This window comes from Mastigoproctus giganteus, chromosome 3 (assembly GCF_048544385.1).
Source record: "Mastigoproctus giganteus isolate SK-2022 chromosome 3, ASM4854438v1, whole genome shotgun sequence".
Classification (NCBI taxonomy): Eukaryota; Metazoa; Arthropoda; class Arachnida; order Uropygi; family Thelyphonidae; genus Mastigoproctus; species Mastigoproctus giganteus.
The window spans coordinates 233,426,175-233,451,463 of NC_143577.1; the positions used below are offsets into that span (position 1 = coordinate 233,426,175).

Sequence of the window (25,289 nt, forward strand, 5' to 3'; positions counted from 1 at the left end):
TATAAGCAAATAAAAAGGCATATTTAATACCTCTTAATACATCTTTTCATTTTTGCACAAAATACAATAACTTTTGCATCACATCAGATCACTCAAAAATTAGGTACATCATATATAATATAAAAATCATGATATGAAGGGTGACATAAAAAAAAATCACATGAAAGATAATATTATTATCATGAAGCACAAAACACTATGTTTAAATCAGAGATAGAGCTGATCAGCTATAATAAACTATAATTATTAATATAGACTCAAGCGTTTAGGGCATAAGCCTCAAGCTATGAAGGAGTCTAGACTATGTATAAATATAGTGCAAATGCATCAGAAATACATAGCTATATCTGAATAAATCAGAATATTGGTAAAACGGCATCGTTTTAAGTTATATCTCATATTGTGAATACCTTCACAACGAGTTGCCATTGAGATGGCAACTCGTTGTGAAGGTATTCACAATATGAGATATAACTTAAAACGATGCCGTTTTACCAATATTCTGATTTATTAATATAGTAAATTATAATAAACTAAGCATAAACATAAATTATAATAAAATTAAGATTGTAAAATTAGATAATTAACAAGTGATTGATATATGTTGACTGCATGATGTGATATGTTATTTCTTTATAATTATAAATTTATTTCTGATTATATATATGATTAAGTAACAGCAGTATGATGTACAATAATAAATGCAATGGGTTCATAAAAAGCTGATGATAAGAAAAAGCTTTTTACTGCTTCCAATATAAGAAGTCAATACAAAAACACAATGTCCAAAAATAACATTTAAAGTATATATTCAAATTAATTCAAAGTTCAAGAGACCAAAAAAACATGTTCATTTCAATTTAACATGTTCACTGCTTCCTCATGAAAATATGCAGCTTCCAAATTTTAAACCACTGGGAGAAAAAACCACCCTACTTTTAGAACTCTTTTTTCCCAATTTGACAGAAGAAAAACCAAATATTTTTTGTCACACAACCTTCACAGGAGGTTGTGTGTTGATTAATCTGGTCATAATACGAAAAAAGCCCAAAAATGTCTCTGCCCTTTTCAATCCAGATAGATTCAACCCAAGGTCAAAATGTCATTGGAAAAGTTGGCAACAAAACTGTCAAACAGGTTCCAAATATTCAAACAAAATAAGTTGATGCCAATATTAATCAATGGAAATTTTTAGTCAGACATTCATTCTTTCTTTTAAAATGGTAAGAATCTTTCAGTTTCACTTTTCATTTAGATGTTTGTGAATTGTAATCAATTAACATGTTAACTTAGTCACTATGAGAACAATAACAGCTGTAATGGAGAAATTCAATTAATTTATTGCACATAATACAAAGTTTTCTAAGTTTCATTCTTGCCCCCATATCACTGCCTTACCATTAATATCCAGACATCCCTCCATGGATGGAGAAACAGGTCCTATGCATGCAATACATCACAGAACCTGCTATAAATATGCACACTGGGCTTTGAACAGACAATTGCAAAAGTGGGCATGCAAGATGGCACATTCAACAGAATTACCTCAACAGTTCAACGGAATTGATCACCTCAACAAATGCTAGACACTGATTAACATGGTGTAAAGAGCGCGAATCCTGGACTGTAGAGCAGCGGAAAAAAAGTTCTATGGACAGACGAATTGAGGTTTGCACACTATCAGTCTAATGGCTGTTCCTAGGTGTAGCAAATGACAGGGAAACAGTTCCTTCCTAATTGTATCCTCCCAACAATGAAGATTGGTAGAGACAGTGTAATGGTATGGGGCTCCTTTCGTGGTTTGGCTTGGGCCCATTAGTCATTATTGACAAAACTATGAATGCAGTGCAATACCAGGACATCCTGGACAACTATTCACTTCCAACATTATAACAATACTTCGGGGAAGGCCCATACCTGTATCAGCAAGACAACGTGCCATGCCATATTGCTTGGGTCATAACAGAGTGGTTTGAGGACATGGGTGTGAAAAAGTTGGATTGGCCAGCCCAGAGTTCTGATCTGAACCCTATCAAGCAGCTTTGGGATGCATTGGATCATCAGGTATGTGCACATCGAGATCACCCAAAGAACAAGGCCGAACTGGTGGCTGCATTAAAGGTCGAGTGGAGGAACATATCACTTGACATTTATGAAAAGCTGGTTGAGAGCATGCCATGAAGATTGAAGGCTGTCACAAAAGCAAAAGGTTTCAGCACAAAATATTAAATGACACAACAAAGGCTCTTTTTTTGTCTAAAGGCAGGTGTCTGGATATTAATGGTAGGGCAGTGTATATTATTATTATTATTATTAGCTATATGGTGCAAGGAAGCCTGAGGCTTATGCTGCACCAGCCAAAAAAATATTTCTGAATTACCCTGAGAGAGAGAGAGAGTCAGAAATAGAAGGGGAATCACCAAGAAAGAGAAGAATGATGATATCCAGCTCAGGACCCTGGGTGTGCCAAGCCCATACTAACCAGATATGAGCCCCTGGGATCGGCATATACAAAACGTACAGTAAAAGAATGCTGTTTTGTTTATTATCTACATACCTGCTAAAAAGAATGTAGGCATCACCCACAGTGTTCTCAATTAGAGATAACAAAAAAGAGTAATAAGTGAACTGCACTAAGTGGAGAAGATTTGTCTATAGAAAATAACGTAAATAGTTTTTTAACTGGTTGGTGTGACTAGTATTTCTAGCCAATTTTAAAGCAGCATTTCTCTATGTAACAATATTAAATGTGGCAGAAATATTTAAACTTCCTTTAAATACATAAATTATGCAATAAAATATTAATATATGTTTTCAAGAAAATGCAAATAACTTACCTTAAAAATTATGGAACTTTACATTTTATATATTTATGTTTTTTACAATAATGGCTTGCGATACTGCTAATTTTCAGATCACTCAAAACTGTCCAATATTTTCTCACTGGTGTCTCTGCAGCTGCAGATGTTGAAGACTAATCTCCCTTAGAACTGAAGAAGGAATCCAGAGAGAGATGTAGTTTGGTTTTCTTCTTATTATTATAACATACCCTGTAACAGCATTTTCAACCATTTAACATACAATGGAGAATCTCTCTATATCCACATCATTATCTCTGAAGTAAGAATGCCATTCAACCATTTAACATACAATGGAGAATCTCTCTATATCCACATCATTATCTCTGAAGTAAGAATGCCATTCCTCAAGCTTTGGGAATACCTCAGCCATGCCTTTAGTGGATAAAATCTTAAGCAGGGCTCAAGTTCTTCAATTTCTGTATCATTCTCAGTTTTCAAGAGCCTTATCTTGTTCGGCAGCCATTTCCATGAGTTCTGCATTAAGCCATCTTTCTAGTTTTTGATGAGCTCTTGTATGTCTTCAGATTCTATATATCATCCAATCCAATGTTTTTGCCAAGCTCAACCATGTTGCTTTTAACCTTCTCAATATGAAAACATGAAACACAGTCTTTCCAAAGCTTCCTCCACACTTCATTCATCAATTTTTGTTGCACTAACAATATTATCAATGGCACGTTTAATATTGCATGCATTTCAAAATTCTTTAAGGTTTGGTGCATTCTCCCTCATTCACAGGGGGGAAAGGACATTATATTGTTGTGGAAGGTCAATACACTGGAGAAACTATAATAATCTTTTCCATACAGATGTGGTTGAGACTATCTGCAAAAGCAATATACTGTCCATGGGGTTTGGCAAGCATATCAGTAAAATCAAATCCTCTTTAGAGGTATTTGCAGTTCCCCCAATCCAGAAACCCTTCAAAGAACCCCAACCACTCTACTGCAAGGATGGTCTCTGTGTCCTAGTTGTCAGATCAATTCACTTTAAATGCATGCAATAATGCTATAAGGCTTACACAGCAATCAGCAATGCCCAAATCCCTTGTTAGCGTGTTTTCTCTTATCAGTGGCAAGGCATTATTTTTATATGTTACCAAGAAAACAAATTAAGTTTGCTAGAAAATATATTAATTTCTCATTGTTAAGAAAATCACTAGGGGATGCCTGTTTTAAATTTCAAATAAACAGCCTAGCTCCCAAAGGAAAAGTATACTTCATTTATTCATAATTTTTGCCATTACCCAGACAGATGTTTCAGTGCTTCTTGGCACCTCACTGGTGGGTAAGCAGGCATCCACCCATCAGTGTAGGACCTAAAAATCAAGAAATGATATTAGCAATATAGGAGATGAATAATGATGTCGAATCAGGTAATGTAATTCACATAAAGAAATGATATAATTCCACAATACGAGAGATACATAATGATGTCAAATTCAGGTAATGGAATTTGTATAGTAGTAGTAGTAGAGACATATGATGAAAGAAAGCAAGCTTATGTAGCATCAGCCAAAAAAAACCATTTCACACATTCATTCCCTCTAAAGGTTTGTCCAGTTCCTCCTTGAATTTATTTAAGCTATCAGCTTCCACAACAACAGATAGAAGTTTGTTCCAGCAATCAACTACCTGCTGGCCAAAAGCAAATTTCTGCACATCTATTCTACAACTGTCTTTCCTCAATTTGAATTTATGCCCCCTCAAGTTTGTAATCTGAGCAAGAGGAAAATCCGATCAGAACTGAGCCTACTCAACCCATTCAAAGGCCTTATACACCTCAATCAGATCACCTCGCAGGTGTCTAGTCTCCAGGTGCTGCAATTTGTAGAATTTCAGCCTTTCTTGGTAAGAGAACCCTTTTGTTCTCCTCACCAATCTTGTCGTCCTTCTCTGTACTCACTCAAGCAACTCTACATCCTTCCTAAAATGAGGCCTCCAGACCTGTACACAATACTCAATGCATGGTATGATCATTGCCTTATACAAAGGAATAATCACTCCTTTTCCCTACTAGCTAAATTCCTGTATATCACTGACAATACCCCATGACCTGCTCTGGCAGCCTAGCTGCACTAGTTAGAAAACTTCATATCTGACTGCACAATTACTTAGATCTTTTCATTCTTTACCACCCTAAGTGTAGTACCACACAAATGTTATGTTTCTCTGGAGTTATTGCTACCCATATGTAGTACTTTGCATTTGTCAAGGTTAACCTTCAGTTGCCACTTCTCAGCTCATCTGCCGAACTTTTCTAGATCCCGCTGCAGTAGCAGATTGCCATTACTATCATTAACAACCCTGCCAGCCTTTGTGCCATCTGCAAACTTGGACATTAAGCCTGATATACCTTCAACAATATCATTGATAAATATACAAAAGAACAGTGGGCCCAACACAGAACCCTGGGGGGTTCCACTAATAACATTAGCCCACAAAGAACAGCATCCATTGATTACCACTCTCTGTCTTCTCCCACTCAACCACCCTTTTATCCATTGTAGCAATTAATACCACACTGCTCCAATTTGTACAGTAGTCTTCCATTTGCAACAGTATCAAAAGCTTTCCTGAAATCCAAGTATATGATATCAAAATTATTTTTTGCATCCAGTTCCTTTGTGACCATGTCATAGTATCCAATCAGATTGGTCAGACAAGACTTCTCCTTAACAAACCCATGCTGTGTCTGAATTATTACTGCAGTCTTGTCTAGATGATCCTGCAATACTTCTTTTAACCAGTGATGCCATTATTTTTGCCTGAAACAGAAGTTAAACTAACAGATCTGTAATTACTCATGTCACCCTTTGTGAATTGGGGATACATTTGCATATCTCCAGTCCGTGGGGACTTCCCCTGAGTCCAAGTCCTTAACACAATATAGCCAAGTATAACTTGGCTATACTGTGTTAAAAGAATTTCGACTGATCAACTTCAACACTTTTAATAGTTTTTTTTAATTGTACCATTATAATTATCGATTTTGATTTCTTATTGACATGAACCTGACATAATAAATAGTAAAATATTTTGTCCATGCCTCATGATTTCAAAATAATCACACTGTGTTCCTGGGGTAATGAACAAGGATGCAAATTTGCACATTGCAAGATAGAGACTGTATGCTTACACACAAAGTGTATAACCCATTGATAACTGAGTACTAGTATAATGGCTGCCAAAGAAAGTTAAAATAAAGCTGTAAACTCCTCTGACTACTTTGGGGCTATATCAGAGCATAAAAGAAATTTAATTATTTTATTATATGAAACATTTCAAGAAGTAAACTTTGCTAACTATTTTACCTTTACATCCTGTGCTGAAAGTTCCTCTCTTACAGAAAGCGTATCCTGTGATGTGAAGTACTGATGGATAACAAAATCTGAATTTAGGTTTTCTTCACTGTTAGGCAACTTTTCAATGAAATTTGCAAGATCTGTTTATCAAAATATACATACATAGATATATTAAGCAAGGTTCATAATAAATAGAAAAAATTTACTTTATAGAATGCACAAACAAACAAACACACGCACGCACGCACACACACATTCCTGCCGAAAGGACTGACACCACTCCCAACATAATGAACAGTGTGAATTAGATGTATGCAAAGCAAGAACAGTTTTGAAAGTGTATAGGTAATAGCAGAGATATTGTAAATGAACAGAATGAGAGCGAGATGTGCTCATGGAGTTTCAAAGATGGTTATTGGTCATATGCCACACTGGCAACTTGTCACCGAATGCAACAGCCACACATTTGAATCTTGCAAAGTCAATCACAGCTGATGTAACGAAAAGATGTAAGAATGAGGGCAATGTAGATGTGTGCAAACAGCCAGGTAAGCCAAAAAACTGACTGACAGAAATAAACAATCCCAGAATAAAGTAACAAGAGAACACCACAAACAGCACTGGTTTTCATAGCAGACTGCTATTCATATCACAACAATAAATGTCAGATGTATTCACAATGGTGTCTAACCCATTTATTCTTAGACCATGAAACAGTAAAAACAAATCCTACAGAGCAACAAGTCACATTACACAATCTTCAGATATTTGAGTGCAGGTGAGGAAATTGCCTGAGAACATGATCTACTGCAGAATATCATGCCCATAATAAACTTTAAAGGAGGTGGGGTCTTGGTATGTTTGGACTCAGAAACTATTGGCCAGAGTTCCAAAAACTATCAATGCAGAGTCATACACTCACATTTTGGATTAAACCATTTTGCTCAACACTTTGGTAGTTATATGGAACTGGACTTTCCATGTTCCAATTCCATACCATATAGGTTGCAATGTAAAAACACTGTTTCAGAAAAATGAAGTCCAACAAGTTGCCTAACCATCTCCAAGTCTGAATCCAATTCAATCTGAATCCTGTTTTGAATCCAATTCAGAATCCATCCAATACTTTTAGGATGAAATGGAATGTCAGATCAGGACAAAGTCAATGTGTCCCTCTTCTACAGCTGAAGTGCTGACTCACTCTAGAAAGAATGGGCACAAGTTCTACTGCTTGCAATAAGAAACTGGTTGCAAGTGTTGATTGATTTTATCACTGAAACCAAAGGTGAGCTTAATTTATTAATTTATCTTAAAATTTGTGTTCTTCTAAACATGATGGTCTCCAAATACTTTTGGTAAAATAGTGTATAGATTATACATACATACATACCATATATAAATTTATATACAAGCATACACACAAAATTGTAAAGGATATCAATGAATGAATTAATGCAGAAATAACATGAGACATTAAAATTAAAAAAGAAAAATCAGAATCTGAGGAGATAAATGAATTAGGTAGCCACTTGCCATACTCTAAGCAATCTTAGTTTCCATCCCATATTCTCTGTGTATATAAGATGTACTTGTATGGGAATTGTTGAAAAAGTTCACAGAATGATCTAAATGTTTTATTTGGACATTCCTGATATTTTGTGTGTGTAGGAACTATTAATCAATAGTTGCATTCTTGTGTTGCATTTCATATATATATTTTTTTTTTTTTTTTTTTTTTGTTACTGAAATTTCTGCAAGCCCTGTCTGCTGAACATACAAAATCTTAGTTTTGCAGCATTATTGTGTTAGGGATTCATTCTGATATGCTGGCAACACTATGGTTCTCTGTTCCAGCATATTCCATCATTGACAATGGTTTTCAAATTTTACCCACAGAAGAGAGGAGTGAAGAATGAGTGCAGTTTGAACTGCCCACTAATATCTGTCAATTCAGAAACAGAAGAAATAATGATGAAGTTAACTGAATGACTGTTATGCATACTGCTAAGTATGCCAGAATATCTAAAGGCAATGCATGTGATAAGCATACGGACTGATCAACTGAATCAGAAAAATGCTTCCATGCATGCTAACCAATGAACAGAAGCCTACCAAGCAGACATCAGAATACCTCTTGGAGATAGAATCCTGAAGACTTTCTTTTCCAATTCATAACTATGGATGAAATATAGGTATAACACTTTGATGCAGAGATGAACAATCAAAACATGACCTGGAAACACACATCAATGTTGCCACCCAAGAAATATACATTGTCTAGTCAGCAAGCAAGTTGATGGCTTCCATTTTTTGAGATACGTAGGGGTGGTGGCGTATTGATTACTTGGCTTATTAATTACCTTTGCCATGCAGCCATAACCACAAGTCAGTATTATGTCCAGTTAATAGTGAAACTGTGTAAAGCCATCCCGATGAAGTGGCAAGGAATGTTGCACTAAAAACAATGCATCAGCACACAAGTCTACTGCTGCAATTGTGTGTCATCACAGATGCAGGGTTCTCCTATTCCCCAAACCTGACTCTTAATGAATCCTTACACTTTCCAAAACTTAAGAAGAACCTTTATGGAAAAAAGTTTCATTTTGACAAAGAAGAGATGCATGCTATGAGAGACTTGTCTGGAGAATGCAATTTGTGACTTTTTTTCTTTTATTTGTGGTATTTTGGACTTCAGCACCATTGGGTAAAGTGCACTGCAAACCAGGAGACTTATGTTGAACACTGAAATAAAAACTTTCTTCAAAACTATTTTTTCAAGATCATTCTACTAATTTTTTCAACCACCCTCATATACATACATGTACACATCACATAAATGAAAAGAAATGACAAATCTGTACAATAAAATATGAGGACTGTTTGAAAAGTAAGATAACAGATGTTTCTGGAAGTAACTACTGTTGCCTCACTTCACTATTGTAAGTAACTTCACTATTGCCTTCCCCAATAGTGAAACTCCATATGAATAAAGGTGCATATAATAACATTTCTTTTCTTCTTGCTGCAGGCCAGGCTGCTACACACCTTTGTTGACAGTGAGTGACTAAACCAAAATTCTGATCTACTTGAAAAGTTGACAAATGAAATGTGCATTAACCAATTCTGCATGACAAGGGAATTTAAGTTCACAAATATTCATCAACAACTGTGAGCAGTGTATAGTCCAACAGTCATATCCAAGAAACAAGTATTTTTAGTCTGAGAAAAAAATACTCTGCATTATATTTTCTATCTTTACTGTGTGGGAACAGTATTTTCTCTGCAGTGACAAACAGACAAGGAATGTTCCCATCACTCTGCAGTGATGGGAATGTTCCTTGTGCTTATACTCATTTTAAAAATGACTATGTTATCTACTAAAGTGAGCATATGAGAGACAACAGTGCCCACAGACAGTAAAGCATTCTTCTCTCAAACTGTTTGAATATCTGCATTGAAACGGTATCCTCCTCCTTTATTGTCTGTGCAATCAGTTCAAATAAGGCCAAATAAATCTTGCAGGTGAACTAAGGTGGTTAGAGCATTACGAATGGCAAGTGCTTGCCCATCCACAACAGTCCCAACAGTGTTTCTGTTTGGGTCAATGAAAGAACATCTGGCATGGAACTGATTAGTGATTACAAAGGAACATTGAAACCTTATTCAATAGGATTCCTGTAAAATTCCTGAATTTTACAACAGATGTATTACTACATTTGTGCAAAATAGAATACAGTAAGTAAAAGAACTAAATTTCAAGTGTGTTAGCACTTTACATTGTACCATAAATACAATAATTTCAGCCCCCCTTCCAAATTCTGAGGATTTGTGACCACTTGCACCACTTATACTAAAATCCACCACTGGTTGGGGGAGATCTCAACTGAAGGATCTTTTTTAAGAATTCCCTTAGTTTCTGAAAGGATTTAAACCCCAAGCTTTCTAAACTAGTGACAAGCGGCAAATTCACCATAAGGTCATGGAGGACTCCAAGATATGAACTGCATTCTTTACTTGTAATACGATAGCCTATGTGCTTATACATTAAGTTATTAGGAGACAAAACAATCTTAGATTTAAAAGCATTGAATAACATATTAAAAAGTTATAAAAACTATTTTAATATCAATATGACCAAATAAGTTCAACAAAGCTGTTCGTCGTGATGAACATAAGACAATAATATAATCCAACAAATGGGTGATCTGACCCAGTGATAGTGGCTAGTCGCCTGACAGGTGACTCTCAAAAAAAACATTCCTGTGTTAAAGTTTTTTCTATTTTTATAAATACAATAGACTCGATTTTCCAGGATGGATGGTAAAAAACAAATCCTGGATAATTGATTTCCAGGTTAATCCAAAAATACAAAAGTCTCCGACATACATAAAAGATACATTCCAGGACTCCTTACTTTGTCAAGTTTTATGTAACTCGGGAATAACTAATAATATATTGCTCCTATATTATTATTGACAAATCTGAATTCAGCACGATACTTGTTAATGTTTGGCCATTTTGATACATCCTTATTATAATGATTCCTTAGAGATTTAACAGATGCACTGTTTTCAAACTTTTGAATAATTTCAAGTTTTTGTTTAACTGAAAACGCAACTCTTTTGCATTTACCCATCATTTTCGCGATTTCTAAACAAAAAAAAAAAAAAAAAAAATTTACTTTTAAAAAAATTCCGACATCCCGGACATAAATATAGTTATGTTCCAGTTATATTAAATATAGTTATGCTCCGGTTATATTAAATATAGTTATGTTATATAGTTATGCTCCAGTTATATTAAATATAGTTATGTTATATAGTTATGCTCCAGTTATATTAAATATAGTTATGCTCCAGTTATATTAAATATAGTTATTCTCCAGTTATATTAAATATAGTTATGTTATATAGTTATGCTCCAGTTATATTAAACGAGGCAGCAAAGGAAGTAAGCAAACCCTTAGCCATAATTATGAGAGCTTCCTTGGATTCAGGGGAGGTACACATGGACTGGAAATATGCAAATGTGACCTCAATCTACAAAGGAGGATCAAAGGGAGACACAGGTAATTACAGACCTGTTAGTTTAACTTCTGTTCCAAGAAAATTAATGGAGACATTGGTTAAAGAAGCTCTGCAGGATCATCTATACAAGACTTCAGTTATAGCTCGAACACCGCATGGTTTTGTTAAGGGAAAGTCTTGCCTGACCAATTTTAGTGGATACTATGATGTGGTCACAAAGGAACTGGATGCAGGGAATAACTTTGATATCATATATTTGGATCTTAGAAAGGCTTTTGATACTGCAGCACATGGAAGACTGCTGAACAAATTGGAGCAGTTTGGCATGCTATGGATAAAGGGATGGTTGAGTGGGAGAAGACAGAGAGTGGTAATCAATAGACACTGCTCATCATGGACTAATGTTATTAGTGGAGTCCCTCAGGGTTCAGTGTTGGGTCCATTGTTGTCTTCTGTATTTATAAATGATATTGAAGATGGTATATCAAGCTTAATGTCCAAGTTTGCAGACTATACAAAGGTTGGCAGGGTTGTTAATGACACTAATGACAGTACACTGCTGCAACAGGATCTAGAAAAGTTGAGCAGATGGGCTGAGAGGTGGCAAATGAAGTTTAACATTGACAAATGTAAAGTATTACATATGGGAAGTAGTAACCCCAGAGTAACGTATCAACTCTGTGGTACTACACTGACAGTGGTAGAGAATGAAAAGGACCTGGGGGTAATTGTGCAGGCAGATATGAAGTTTTCTGAGCAGTGCAGACGGTCTGCAAGAGTAGCTCATGGTGTCTTGTCAATGATATACAGGAATTTTTCTAGCAGGGATAAGGAGGTGATTATCCACTTGTATAGGGCAATGGTCAGGCCACACCTTGAGTACTGTATACAGGTCTGGAGGCCTCATTTTAAGAAGGATGTAGAACTGTTGGAACAAGTACAGAGAAGGGAAACAAGATTAGTGAATGGAACGAAGGGTTGCTCTTATGAAGAAAGACTTAAGTTTTGAAGATTACAGTGTCTGCAGACTAGGCACCTGCGAGGTGATCAGCATCAGCAGGTGATCATAAATTCAAATTGAGGAAAGACAGTTATAGAATAGATGTGCGGAAGTTTGCCTTTAGCCAGCGGGTAGTTGGTTAGTGGAACAGACTTCCATCTTTTGTTGTATAAGTTGATAGCCTAAATAAATTTAAGGCTGAGCTAGACAGGTATTTGGATCAAACAGAGGGGTCAAATAGGAGCGGTCTTTTTTTTTTTTTTTTTTTTGCTGTGCTGCATAAGCTTGCTTTCTTGCATCATATACCTCTACTAATGGTAATGCTAAATAACAAAACAAAATTTGTCCTTTTGCACTGCAACAGAACACAACAATCGACGCGACGCACTAAAACAAACTAAACATTTGGTCTCTTTTTTTTTTTTTTTGAGCGGCAGATGTGAAGACAGCAGGGATTGCAAGATAATAGGTACACTAATCTCCCAATGACGACTTATAATTCAGCTTGTCATTTATTTACGACTTGTAAAATATCTGTTTATACCTATTCTAGTTATTACTTGAATTTTTCGATTTCTGGTTGATTTTTTTTTTAATTTGGAGTCTTGAAGTGTCCTGGTTAATCAAGGGTCTGCTGTATAGTAAAACCCTTACTGCAATAGTTTCTGATACTATTTTTCTGCAGTTCACTTACAGAAATTGTGCATGAGAACATGTCAGGTGACCTTCTACCATCTTTGCAACCATTTAGCCTTTGCTTGAGGAGTAGAGTGATACTGGACAAACAGCAACAATGGGTGTCTATAATTTCATATTACTTTAGCAGAAAACAAAATAATCATAGGTTATTATAAAAACCTAAGATTGTTTTGGTATAACAATCTTAATTATTATATGGATAACAATCTTAATTCTTGTAAATAACATTTAATAATTAAATATTATTTAATAATTATTAAATAACTTATTTTAGTTCTCCCACTAGTCCGACAGACATGTGCAGTCTTGCCCTAGTTGTTTTTGAAAGATTTATTATTGTTTTTACACAATAAAGACAAGAAAACAAAATCAGTACAAAAACATGAAAACAAAATAATTTCACTGCAGGAAGCAAAATAGATAATTTCAAATTTCGTACTCCATAAAGAATGCATAATTTGATATAAATCTAAAAACAGAAGTTACTAATAGTATCAAATATATATACTTTTTTAATATTTATATATATAGTAAGTAGAAATATATGCACATGTTTGAAATTTTGTGCACTTAATGGTCTTTTAAAATAGAAAATGAAAGCAAATAGGGACTGTTGTTTCTTTTTTATGTCTAAAACTTTTTTTTCAAAATTTTCAGCAGAATTAATTTTTTTTTATGAAAATACATAGCATGTTCTGAAATTTTTAATTTTTTATTAAAACTTAAAAAGTACATACAATAGTATTGCAATCCATTAAAAAAGATGAAAATATTGATATTAAGCATAATTTAAAAAAACCTAAAACATTTTCCAGATATTAAAAAGTTTGGCTGCTTGTCAAGTGACTTGCCACTGTTTTTGCTGCTTGGGGTGCCACCACTACTAGGTTAAGAACCAACTGAGAGAGGGGGGGGGGGTCTGAGGCACACAATTTAGTTTTTTCATTTATTATTTTAATTAATCATGAAGGATATCCAGCATAAGGGACAGCAAGTTTTCAGCAAGTGAATTTCAAGATGCAGGTCTTAATAAGTAACATACAAAATATGCCACTGCTTACATACACAGTATGTAAGCAGTGAATTTCAAGATGCAGGTCTTAATAAGTAACATACAAAATATGCCACTGCTTACATACACAGTATAATTTATTAATCATTAAAATATTGTCTTGTAGGATAATATTAAAGTTAAAAATTGTATATTTCAAGAAATATTTAATGAAATTAACTCCAACAACATATATAATATATACACGTTATGCATATAAAAGGATACATCAAGTATAAAAATTTTACCTTCTGAAAGTTGAAACAGTTGATTTATTAATCTACGAAAAGCCAAGGGATCTCTTGTTTTAATCAGCTGTAATAAATCTACAAGAAGGTCTATACAAATTCCATGTATTTTAGTGATGGAAGTATTACTGAGAAGAACAACTACCCTTGTTATTAGCCATTCTGTGAAAGCTTATAAAAGAAGAAAATTATATTTATTAACATTTGCAATGAACAGATAACAAATGAGAACAGTATTAAAAAACTTTTATTTAAATCATTAAATAATGAAAATACTGTTTGAAACTTAAATTCCAAGTCAACAAGATGTATAAAACTTAATACAGATAATTTCTTTTATAAATAAAATATGAAAAGTAACTAGTAAATGAACGAGTATTTTTTAATTTCAATAGTAAGAATTTTGTATCATAAAATGAAGAAAATAATACTAATAAGAAAAATTAATCTCTGAACCAGCATCACAAAAAAAATGGTTTTAAACAAGTTTCTATAATTTGTAAATTAATGTTTATGTTTTGTTTATTAATGGACTATTAGGTTTAATATATAAGTCAATCAACATAACAAGCTGTTCAACTTAAGTTCTTGCCAAAGAAAGAAAGAAGCAAATTCTTAAAAATACTATGTATAATTTGTGATTTCTCACTTGGTTCAAAATAATTGTCATTCAAATATACTACCTGTAATTACACTACAGTTATGTGTACTTTTTGTTAATGTTTATATAGTTATGCACAAATGTCAGTATCTTTATTCCTATACCTGTAAAATAACTTTGGTGGGGTGGAGGAGACCAAACTGCAGACAGCAGCTAGGTCTTCTAGACTAAACAAATCTCCAAAAATGCATAATCCAATTTTCTGACATCAAGTGATAAAACATAACAACTAGTATTTACAATATTTTGCACCCTTATTGATAGTGATACCAGTAAAACACCATGTGTTTACTAAAAGAGACATTCCCAATTAGGGTGTCATGAAAAACTCAAGGTGTGCAACAAAAATTTAACACATTGAGCCCCATCATCAAACTTAGCATTAGCATTAGCATTTTAGCATTAGTAGAGGCATTTGATGCAAGAAAGCAAGCTTATGCAGCATCAGCCAAAAAAAAAAAAATAAATAAATAAAATAAAATAAAATAAAATAAAAATAAATAAATAAATAAAAAATAACCACTTCCACTTCACCCCTCTGTTCGTTCGAAATACCTGTCCAGCTGAGCCTTAAACTTATTTAGGCAATCAACTTCCACGACAAGGGATGGAAGTCTGTTCAACCAACCAACCACCCACTGGCTAAAGGCAAATTTCCGCACGTCTTTCCTACATCTGTCTTTCCTCAATTTAAATTTATGCCCTCTCAGGTGATTTTTCTGAGCTAGAGGAAGAATCCCATCAGCATTGAGCATGCTTAAACCATTCAAGGCTTTATACACTTCAATCAGATCACCTCACTTGTGCCTAGTCTCCAGACACTGTAATTTGCAAAACTTAAACCTTTCTTCGTAAGAGCACCCCTTTGTTCCATTCACCAATCTTGTTGCCCTTCTCTGTACTCGTTCCAGCATCCCTACATCCTTCTTGAAATGAGGCCTCCAGACCTGTATACAGTACTCTAGGTGTGGCCTGACCATTGCCTTATACAAGGGAATAATCACCTCCTTATCCCTGCTAGAAAAATTCCTATATATCATTGACAATACACCATGAGCTACTCTTGCAGCCCGTCTGCACTGCTCAGAAATCTTCATATCTGCCTGCACAACCACCTCCAGGTCCCTTTCATTCTCTACCACTGTCAGTGTAGTACCACAGAGTTGATACGTTGCTCTGGGGTTGCTGTTTCCCATATGTAGTACTTTACATTTGTCAATGTTAAACTTCATTTGCCACTTCTCAACCGATCTGCTCAACCTTTCCAGATCCTGTTGCAGTAGTGTCCTTGACAACCCTGCCAACCCTCGTATCGTCTGCAAACTTGGACATTAAGCTTGATATACCATCATCAATATCATTTATAAATACAGAAAACAATAATGGACCCAATACTGAACCCTGAGGGACTCCACTAATAACATTAGTCCATGATGAGCAGTGTCCATTGGTTACCACTCTCTGTCTTCTCCCCCTCAACCACCCCTTTATCCATAGCAGCAATTTGCCTCCAATGCCAAACTGCTCCAATTTGTGCAGCAATCTTCCATGTGCAACAGTATCAAAAGCCTTTCTAAGATCCAAGTATATAATATCAAAGTTATTCCCTGCATCCAGTTCTTTTGTGACTGCATCATAGTATCCAATCAAATTGGTCAGGCAAGACTTTCCCCTTAACAAAACCATGCTGTGTCTGAACTATAACTGAAGTCTTGTCTAGATGATCCTGCAGTGCTTCTTTAACCAGTGCTTCCATTAATTTTCCGGGAACAGAAGTTAAACTAACAAGTCTATAATTACTTGTGTCGCTTTTTGATCCTCCTTTGTGAACTGGGGTCACATGGTCACATTTGCACATGTCCAGTCCATGGGTACTTCCCCTGAGTCCAAGGAAGCTCTCATAATTATGGCTAAGGGTTTGCTTACTTCCTTTGCTGCCTCCTTTAATATAACTGGATAGATCCCATCCACCCCAGGTGCCTTTCTTGTATTTATCTTCAACAATTTCTCCTCCACTTTACTCTCAGTTATTACAAGATTCTCTAGCTTACTGCCAGAGTTGAATACACCTCTGGCATTCCCCTCGCCGAATAACTCCTCATGTGTGAATGTCGATGCAAAATATTCATTCAGTTTGTTAGCTACCTGAGCAGGATCATCAACAGTTGACCCATCGATATCAAGTGGACCAATCTGATTCATCCCCTTCCTTCTAGAGTTTACATAAGTAAAGAACTCTTTGCTGTTTTTCTTTGCATCCCTTGCCAAAGATTTCTCGTAATCTGCCTTCGCCTGCCTAACCTCCTTTGTAACTTGGTTACAGATCAACTTGTATCTATCATAGGCTTCTGTGTCACATGTTAATTTGTATGTATCCCATGCATTTTTCTTCTCTGCCATATGTCTCATTAGTTCATCTGACATCCACTTAGGCCTAAACCTTGAACAATATTTCTTAGTTGGTATGTAAAGCCTAGTAGCTTGCAAGATAAGTTCTTTGAATGCTTCCCATTTTGAATTTGCTGTTGGTAACATCATCAGTTGGTCCCACTGTACAGAATTTAAATACTGTCTCAGTCCATTGTAGTTGCCTTTACAAAAGCAATAACCCTTCCCTTTACCCCTAATGGTAGTTACCTCTTTGAGTAAATCCCACTTCAGCACACTGTGATCACTGCCACCTATTGGTTCATTTACCTGCAGATTCTTAATGCATGAAGAATCACTACTGATAATCAAATCAAGAGTATTACTCCCTCTAACTGCCTCCCGAACAGACTGATGTAGAAAACAATCATCAAATATATCCACAAAAGCCTTGTTAGTGTGTGAGTGACCAGCCCCCAAATTCCAGTCAATATCTGGGAAATTAAAATCCCCCATTATAAGACTCTCTGATTTACCGGCCCACTCCATTTCCCTGTACAATTTCTTACTATACTCATCAGAGTCATTAGGCCTATAGCACACTCCTACTCTCAATTTTGATCTCCCAATGCTTATGTCACACCAAACTGACTCGACACTGCACTGTCCAGCAATGTCAACTGGCTTCACTTCCTTGGATTTTATGTATTTCTTAACTAATAGCATAACCCCTCCTCCCTTCCTATACTGTCTATCCCTTCTGTAGACATTGTACTCCCCAAATTCCAGTTCTGCATTCCTTATATCTGTGTGACACCACGTCTCTGAAATCCCCACAATATCTGCCTTTGATGTTTTAAGCAATACCTCAAATTCATTAAATTTATTTACTAAACTCCTAGCATTGGTGTACATGCAAGTATACATGCACCTGTTCTTTTTCTTAGCTACCCTAACACAACCCATGTGTTTACTTGTACCCCAATGATTCCCAGCAGTCTCTGAAATATCCTGCATCTTATTTTCCAGGCTGCAGCTCATTCCAATAGAAGCAGTGCAAGAATCACTTTCACCTCTGCCAGTGGCTACTGTTAATCTATTAGTCCTTGTATCCACCCAACTTTGCTGAAGTACCTTTATAATACTGATTCTGAGCAGAATAAATTTAGGATTGTTAGTAAGCTTCCTGCAGTTGCAGCAGAAAAACTGTGAAATTGTGATAACAGTAGTGCAGAAATATTATTAACATTATTCTCACTATACTTGTAAGGGGCAAGTTTGTGGCAAAAAAAAAAGTTAGATACGCAGTGTTGATACATAGTATCGACACTGCGTATATAGTAATGGCAAATGATGCAAGAAGGCAAACTTATAAAGCATCTGCCAAAATAAAAACTTCACACATCACATGTCCATCTCCTCCAATAATCTGTTCTTCCTTGAATTTATTCAAACTAATCATTTCACAACAGATGGAAGTTTGCTCCAACAATCAACCAACTGCTGGCTGAAGGCAAACTTCCACACATTTATCCTGCAACCATCCTTCCTCAATTTGAATTTATACCCCTCGTGTAGTCTCGGCAAGAGGAAGACTGCCAACAGCATGACCTTACTCAATCCTTTCAAAACTTTAAACATCTTGCAGATGTCTGGTCTCCAGATGCTGCAATTTGCAGAACTGAAGCATTTCTTGGTAAAACCATCATTTTGTTCCCTTCACCAATCTCACTGCCCTTCTATTACAGCAGATCTACTCATTCCTAAAATGGGGCCTCCAGACCTGTATGCAGTATTCAAGATGTGACCTAACATTTCCTTGTACAAAGGGATAATTACCTCTTTATTCCTGCTAGCCAAGTTCCTGAGTATCATTGACAAAACCACAGGAACTGTCCTGGAAGCCTGTCTGCACTCCTCAAAGAACTTCATATCTCACTGCACACTTATCCTCCAGGCTTTTTCATTTTACACTACCCTGAGTGTAGTATCACACAGTTGGTACGTTAATCTAGAATTACTGCTATCCATATGCAGTACCTTGCATTTGTCAATGTTAAATTTCAACTGCCATTTCTCAGCCCATTTGCTTAATTTTTCTATATCTTGTTGCAGCAGCTTACCTTGAGTACTGTCATTAAGCACCCCAAAAACCTTTGTATCATCTGAAAACTTAGACATTAAGCCTGATATACATCATCATCAATGTCATTCATAAATATAGAAAACAATAATGGACCCAGCACTGAACCCTTGGGCACACCACTAATAACATAACATTATGAATAGCAGTGTCCATTAATAACCACTCTCTGTCTTCTTCCACTCAACCATCCCTTTTTCCAGAACAGTAACCTGCCCTTAATGCCAAACTGTTCCAATTCGTATAGCAGTCTTTTATGTGCAACAGTATCAAAAGCATATGCAAAATCCAAGTATATGTATCAAAAATATATTTGCATCCAGTTCCTTTGTTACTGCATCACAGTATCCAAATAAGATTGGGAATAGGGATGTCCCTATGGATAGGAAATGTGCATATGTATCTTAAGATTCATTCTTTCTTGTTAAATGCAAATGTATCTTTGCATTCATCAAGAGCATCTTTGGATTCAGAAATGAATCCAAAGATACTCTCATAATTATGGCTAAGGTTTGCTTATCTCCCTTAATATAACTGGAAAGATCCTATCCACTCCAGGTGCCTCTTTTATGTTTAGCTTCAACTATTTCTCTTCCACTTTCCTCTCAGTTATCACAAAATCATTTAGCTCCATATTATAATTTGATAAACTTCAGGCATCCCTTTCCCTAAAGAATTCCTCATTTGCGAATATAGATACAAAATACATATTCAGTTTATGAGCAACCTGAGCAGGATATCAACAGTGAAACCATCCACATCGAGTGGACCAATGTGATTCAACCCCTTACTTCTACCACTGATGTAGGTAAAGAAGTCTTTGCTGCTTTGCTTTGCCAAAGACTTCTAGTAATCTGCATTAGCTTGTCTAACCTCCTTTGTGACTTGATTACAGACTAGTTTATATCTATCACAGGCTTCTGTATCATTTGATATTTTATATGCATCCCATGCATTTTTATTCTCTGCCACAGACCTCATCAGTTCATCTGGAATCCATTAGGGCTAAGCCTTGAACAATATTTCTTAATTGGTGTGAAAAGCCAGCAGCCTCTAAAATTACTTTCCTGAATGCTTCTGGAAAGTAATAGAAGTCCAGGGTCTGAAAAAATTGTCAGTTCTACAGTCTGCTTTGATCAATTACTTTCTGTCAACTCCTGGACAAGAGTAGACAGAAAGTAATCTCTGGCCAGGATGCATATGAAGGAATATGCGCCCTGGTAAATCTGGCCTTGCCATGATTGAACTATTATACCATGCCCATCAGTAAAAAGTCTCCCAGTGATGCTACTTAATATTTGTATCATATTCTTATAATATAAAATTTTAAATTTTTAGTGATATTAGTAATAAATTTATTAACTATCACTAAATTATTAATAAATAAGCTCAATGCTTCTAGAAGGGCCTGTACTTTGTCTTCGAACATGTGCACCTTCCACTGAGTCCAACAATGAACTGCAGACGGATGCTGTCCAACTTGTTTAGTGATATCACAGAATGACATTCCACCCTCTTGTAGGCCAACTATCCATCATGTCTTACACATTGTCTGTTGCAGATATGGAGCAATTTGTCTTCATCTCACAGCATTATTCTAGGGATAGATTTTAATCAAAAACTTTTGAATAATTTATTATGTCCTCCAGTTTCAATCGCTTTTTATGTACAAAATCAGTAACTTCAGATCTAGAATTTTTTTTAAAAATAAAGGTATAACTCTTTTAATAAATCAAATTCCCTGAAAATTTAATCATTTATTGCTATAATCCTTTTAATATTATCACTAACTTTGTCAAAGTCAGGTTGCTCTTTTGAAGCATTCCAGTTTCCATTTCCTTTAGTGTATTTAACTTACATTAAAAAAAGTTAAACAAATATGAGAACTGTAATTGAATACAAAACAGGATGTAGGATGGGGGGTGAAGGGGTGTGCCGCATGCAGACAGGATGAAATTTAGTCTGCTGTGAAAGGAAAATAGTTAGGAATTACTGTGACTAAGGAATGAATCAGCATCATTCACAATACACTGCATGCAGCTAATACAATAGCCGAATACATTTTATTTGAAATGTTTATTACTCCCTTGATTATTGTAATTCAGTTTCAGTACTGTTTTGGAACACCTACAATAAACACAGGACTTTAAATAAACTCACAGCTAGAACTCTGCTGTAATAAGTCCCAAAACTTATAAACTATTACGGAAATGCTCCTGTAAGATCTCTTTTTTATATGTGTACTGTAGTTCCAACTGGCATAAAGAATTGGAGCCAATTCATGTTTTCTTTGTATTAGTAGATATTAGATAGTATCTATACATGCTTAGCTCTTTCCAGCTTGCTTAAAAATCAGAAAATATACATCAGTAATAAATATACAGGAAACCCCCCCGTATAACACGGTTTCATTCTAACACAATTGATAAATTACAGCAATCCTCGCACAACACAGTACTTATATAACAAGGTTTTGCTCTAACACAGTTTGAGATTTGCGAGAAATCTCGCATAACACAGTATTTTTGAGCTTTTGTGCTGGTAAAAACCTGCTATTACGTTGGATGTAATTTTCAACGTTTTCATTCCTTTTTGTGAATCCCTGCTATTGACTCGCTAGTCATTATTGCCTCGTGATATTTTTCTAAAGCACATTTCTGGAGGTCACTACCATAAAACAATTTGCACTTTCTGGTTTATTGGTCTTTTCTGTTAGTGTAATCAATTATAAACGGGTGATAAACTCGATCTTCTTGCATTTGCCGGCAGCTGGAATTCTGTGGGTTTTCACATTATTGTGGTGAAATGTTTCCCCTACCATGAAATATTCAATCATATAAAAATATAAATAAATTTTCAGAAACTCATTACTCCGTATCATGTTTGTCACAACTTGTGCATGCTGTGTTCTTTATTATTAATTGCTTATCATTTTTACTGTTTTAAATTTTACAACAAAAAAAAAGTCAGTGAACAGAAATATCAATTAGTATGTACATATTACAGTACATATTAATTAAGCTATGTATGTAAACATAAATTTCTTTTTATTTTTCTAACTGGAAAATATTCTTCCGATTTTCATGTATCATTTAAAGTGGGGGGTCCACTGTATTTTGTTGGGAGATCCCTGGGTTAGGTTCTGTGCTATTGAACTTGTGCTTGTTTGAGACCATAAAAAATAACTGTGACTTTGAAGAGTGCAGTTCGTGACTTTTAAAGAGAGCAAAAGATATACGAAATCTAGATGCTGCAGAAGAGATTGTGTTTAGCAGCGATGAAGAGGAAGAAAATTAAATTAACGTACATTATCTCACATGTAAGTATCAAAGTTTGTAAGGCAAGATGTTTGTTCAGTTATTACTATTTAAGTTACTACTATTATAAAAATAAAGTTAAAATATTAGGTTATTACTATTATAAAAATTAAGTTTCCAATAGTTATAAAAAAAAATGTCATATTTTTGTTAGCTTTTGGAACATAACCCCCTTTTTTGTACTGGTTCTTAGTCCCATATAACACAGTTTCGCATTACACGAGATTTTGTAGGAACCAAACTATCGTGTTATATGAGGGTTACCTGTAATTAAGTTATTAAATACTGACAGCACATTCTACTGTTCTTTTATAAATGTGTACTTTTTTAAAGCATCCTAAAAAGTTTGGATCTAAATCTAAATGCCAACAAAATCAATTTCTACCTCTTCCCCATTATTGTAATAGAGAAGGTTTGGGAATGAGTGAGGGTGATTTAATTTAAAAACTATTGCACTTTACATATAAAGCAAACATTCCAAGCAGTGTATTATTTGCCTGTGAAGTTTCTAGGCTTGTGGACATTTCGTGGCAACGTCATAAAACTCTGTCTTGATCAACGAATGCTTTACACTCCTTTTCATACAATTCATTTTTTAATATCACATCACATTAAATGTTTATTGCACAATGAAGTTTCTTTATATGGATCTCATATTTAAAATTCTTACTGCTATACTTCTTAAAACCAATGCTCATTTAATTTCTCAAGTTTTCTTCACACAAATGGCATATACAATACCAAAATATGATATGCCATATTTAAAATTATTTGCAATCAAAAAGAAAGAATGAATATTTGAACCTTAATCTCTCCAAGTAAACTAAACTCTGGTGATTTCCATTACAGGATCATCTTCAAACATATTCATAAAAATTATATAGCATAATTTTACTCATAATAATTATCTATCACAATTTTCACATCTTCTTTAGGAATATATTTTTCACAAAACTGAACATAAATTTGTACTTAATTTTTTTTTAAATTTAAACCGTTATTTATTTTTTGTTCAAACAAAGTTAAAGTCAATGAAATCAAGCAGGTTTTTAATAAACTTCAAAGATTATCATATGTGTTCATTAATAAAAGGATTTCCAACTAAACTTTATCAGGATCAAAAAGCTCAAAATTATAATTTCGTAATTATAATATGTTTAGTAAATAAGTATGCATTTTTAATTTAATACACAGATTAATTTTATGTTGTTAATACTGAACATACCCAAAGATAATAAATTATGTTTTTCCACAGATAAAGGAATGCTTCTTGTAACCCCTGATGCTTCCTGCTCAAGTTCCAGAGAAAATGGAATTCCCAAAGCAAAAATCAGAGGAAATTCTTTCATACAGTGCCAAACACAATTTAGCAACTTATGTGACAAAGCAAAATATTTCTGCTGATTATCTGTCACTAAAAACAGAACAAAAATTTTCATCAATTAAATAATCATCCTATTTATTTCTAAGTCTTTCCAACAAAATCAAATAATAATAAACAATAAAGCATAATTAATCCAAAGAAGATAATAAGATATGAGAAAAACAACAAAAAAATGCATACACACTTCATGAAATGAATGACATATGTATAAAAGAAACATAATAATTCAAATGAAATTATAAGATTTTCACTTTAGTTCCATATTGTTTTGGGTAATATTTATAGAAAGCTAAACCAAAAAATGATTATGCTTGAACCAAGTTTTCAGTAACATCATTATACAAAGAATGGAAAAAAAAATTTTGAAACAGGCTTTAAAAGAATGATAGGTTAAAAATTCAAAAACAACCTGGTTCATAGGCTGAAAAAAATTGAAATTTTTTTAGAAATACTTTAGGTTATACTGTATTCCTTTTGGCAAGAAATTATGTTCACAAAATAAACATAATTTCTAAAGGAATGCATGCGCAATGTGAGTCATGATGCAAAATATACCAGGCTATTTCTATGCAATAACATTATACAAAGGACAAAATAAGAAATCCTCAATGTAAAAATTAAACGCTCAGTTGCAGTTACAGTACAAGCACATCAAGGTTTATTCTTCTTTTAAATGACTTTGCGTGATTACTGAAGGGATTTTTTAAGTTTTTGGTTTCTTTTGTGTTAACTGGCCTAGAGCAGCTTAACTGCTCTATGCCAGTTAACATATAAATTGAGAAAAAAAAAAGTATTCTAGAACTCTAAACCAGTGGCTCTAAAACATCAGGTTATGATTCCTTCCCCCACCCCAGAGTTCTGAGGGAAATAAGCTGGTTATGACTAATAATGGATCATAAAACAGTTTTCTGAATTCAGTTTACTCGAGAAAACCTTGCCAAAAGAAGGTTTGGAAGATCTAACCCACTTCTCTGCCCAACACTATCTAAGTAAAATCTTATCACCCACAAGTAAAATAAGCCATAGAAACTACCAGTCTGTGAAGCAAATTGAACCTCATACCAGTTCAAAATGAGTGATTAGGTTGTGGCAAAGCCACTATATTGTCACAGAGGACTTCAGAGCAAACACCACTATTGTCATCAAGATAAGAGGTACTTTGGCCTTAAAGTACAGCCCACAATCTGGGTCCAGCCCTCACCAAGTTTTGAACACCAGGGCGCTGAC

General features: G+C 34.7%; 1 protein-coding gene across 1 annotated transcript in view; it reads right to left on the bottom strand.

Annotated features, from left to right (window-relative positions):
* Window positions 1-25,289, bottom strand: part of LOC150088848 (serine/threonine-protein kinase atr-like) — a 117,319-nt gene that overhangs the window by 75,300 nt on the left and 16,730 nt on the right. Inside the window, exons 4-6 of the mRNA XM_090370341.1 lie at window positions 23,904-24,092; window positions 14,191-14,361; window positions 6,175-6,305 (exon numbers count right to left, since the gene is read on the bottom strand). Coding sequence (XP_090226467.1) covers window positions 6,175-6,305; window positions 14,191-14,361; window positions 23,904-24,092 — 491 coding nt within the window. The remainder of the gene's footprint in view (window positions 1-6,174; window positions 6,306-14,190; window positions 14,362-23,903; window positions 24,093-25,289) is intronic.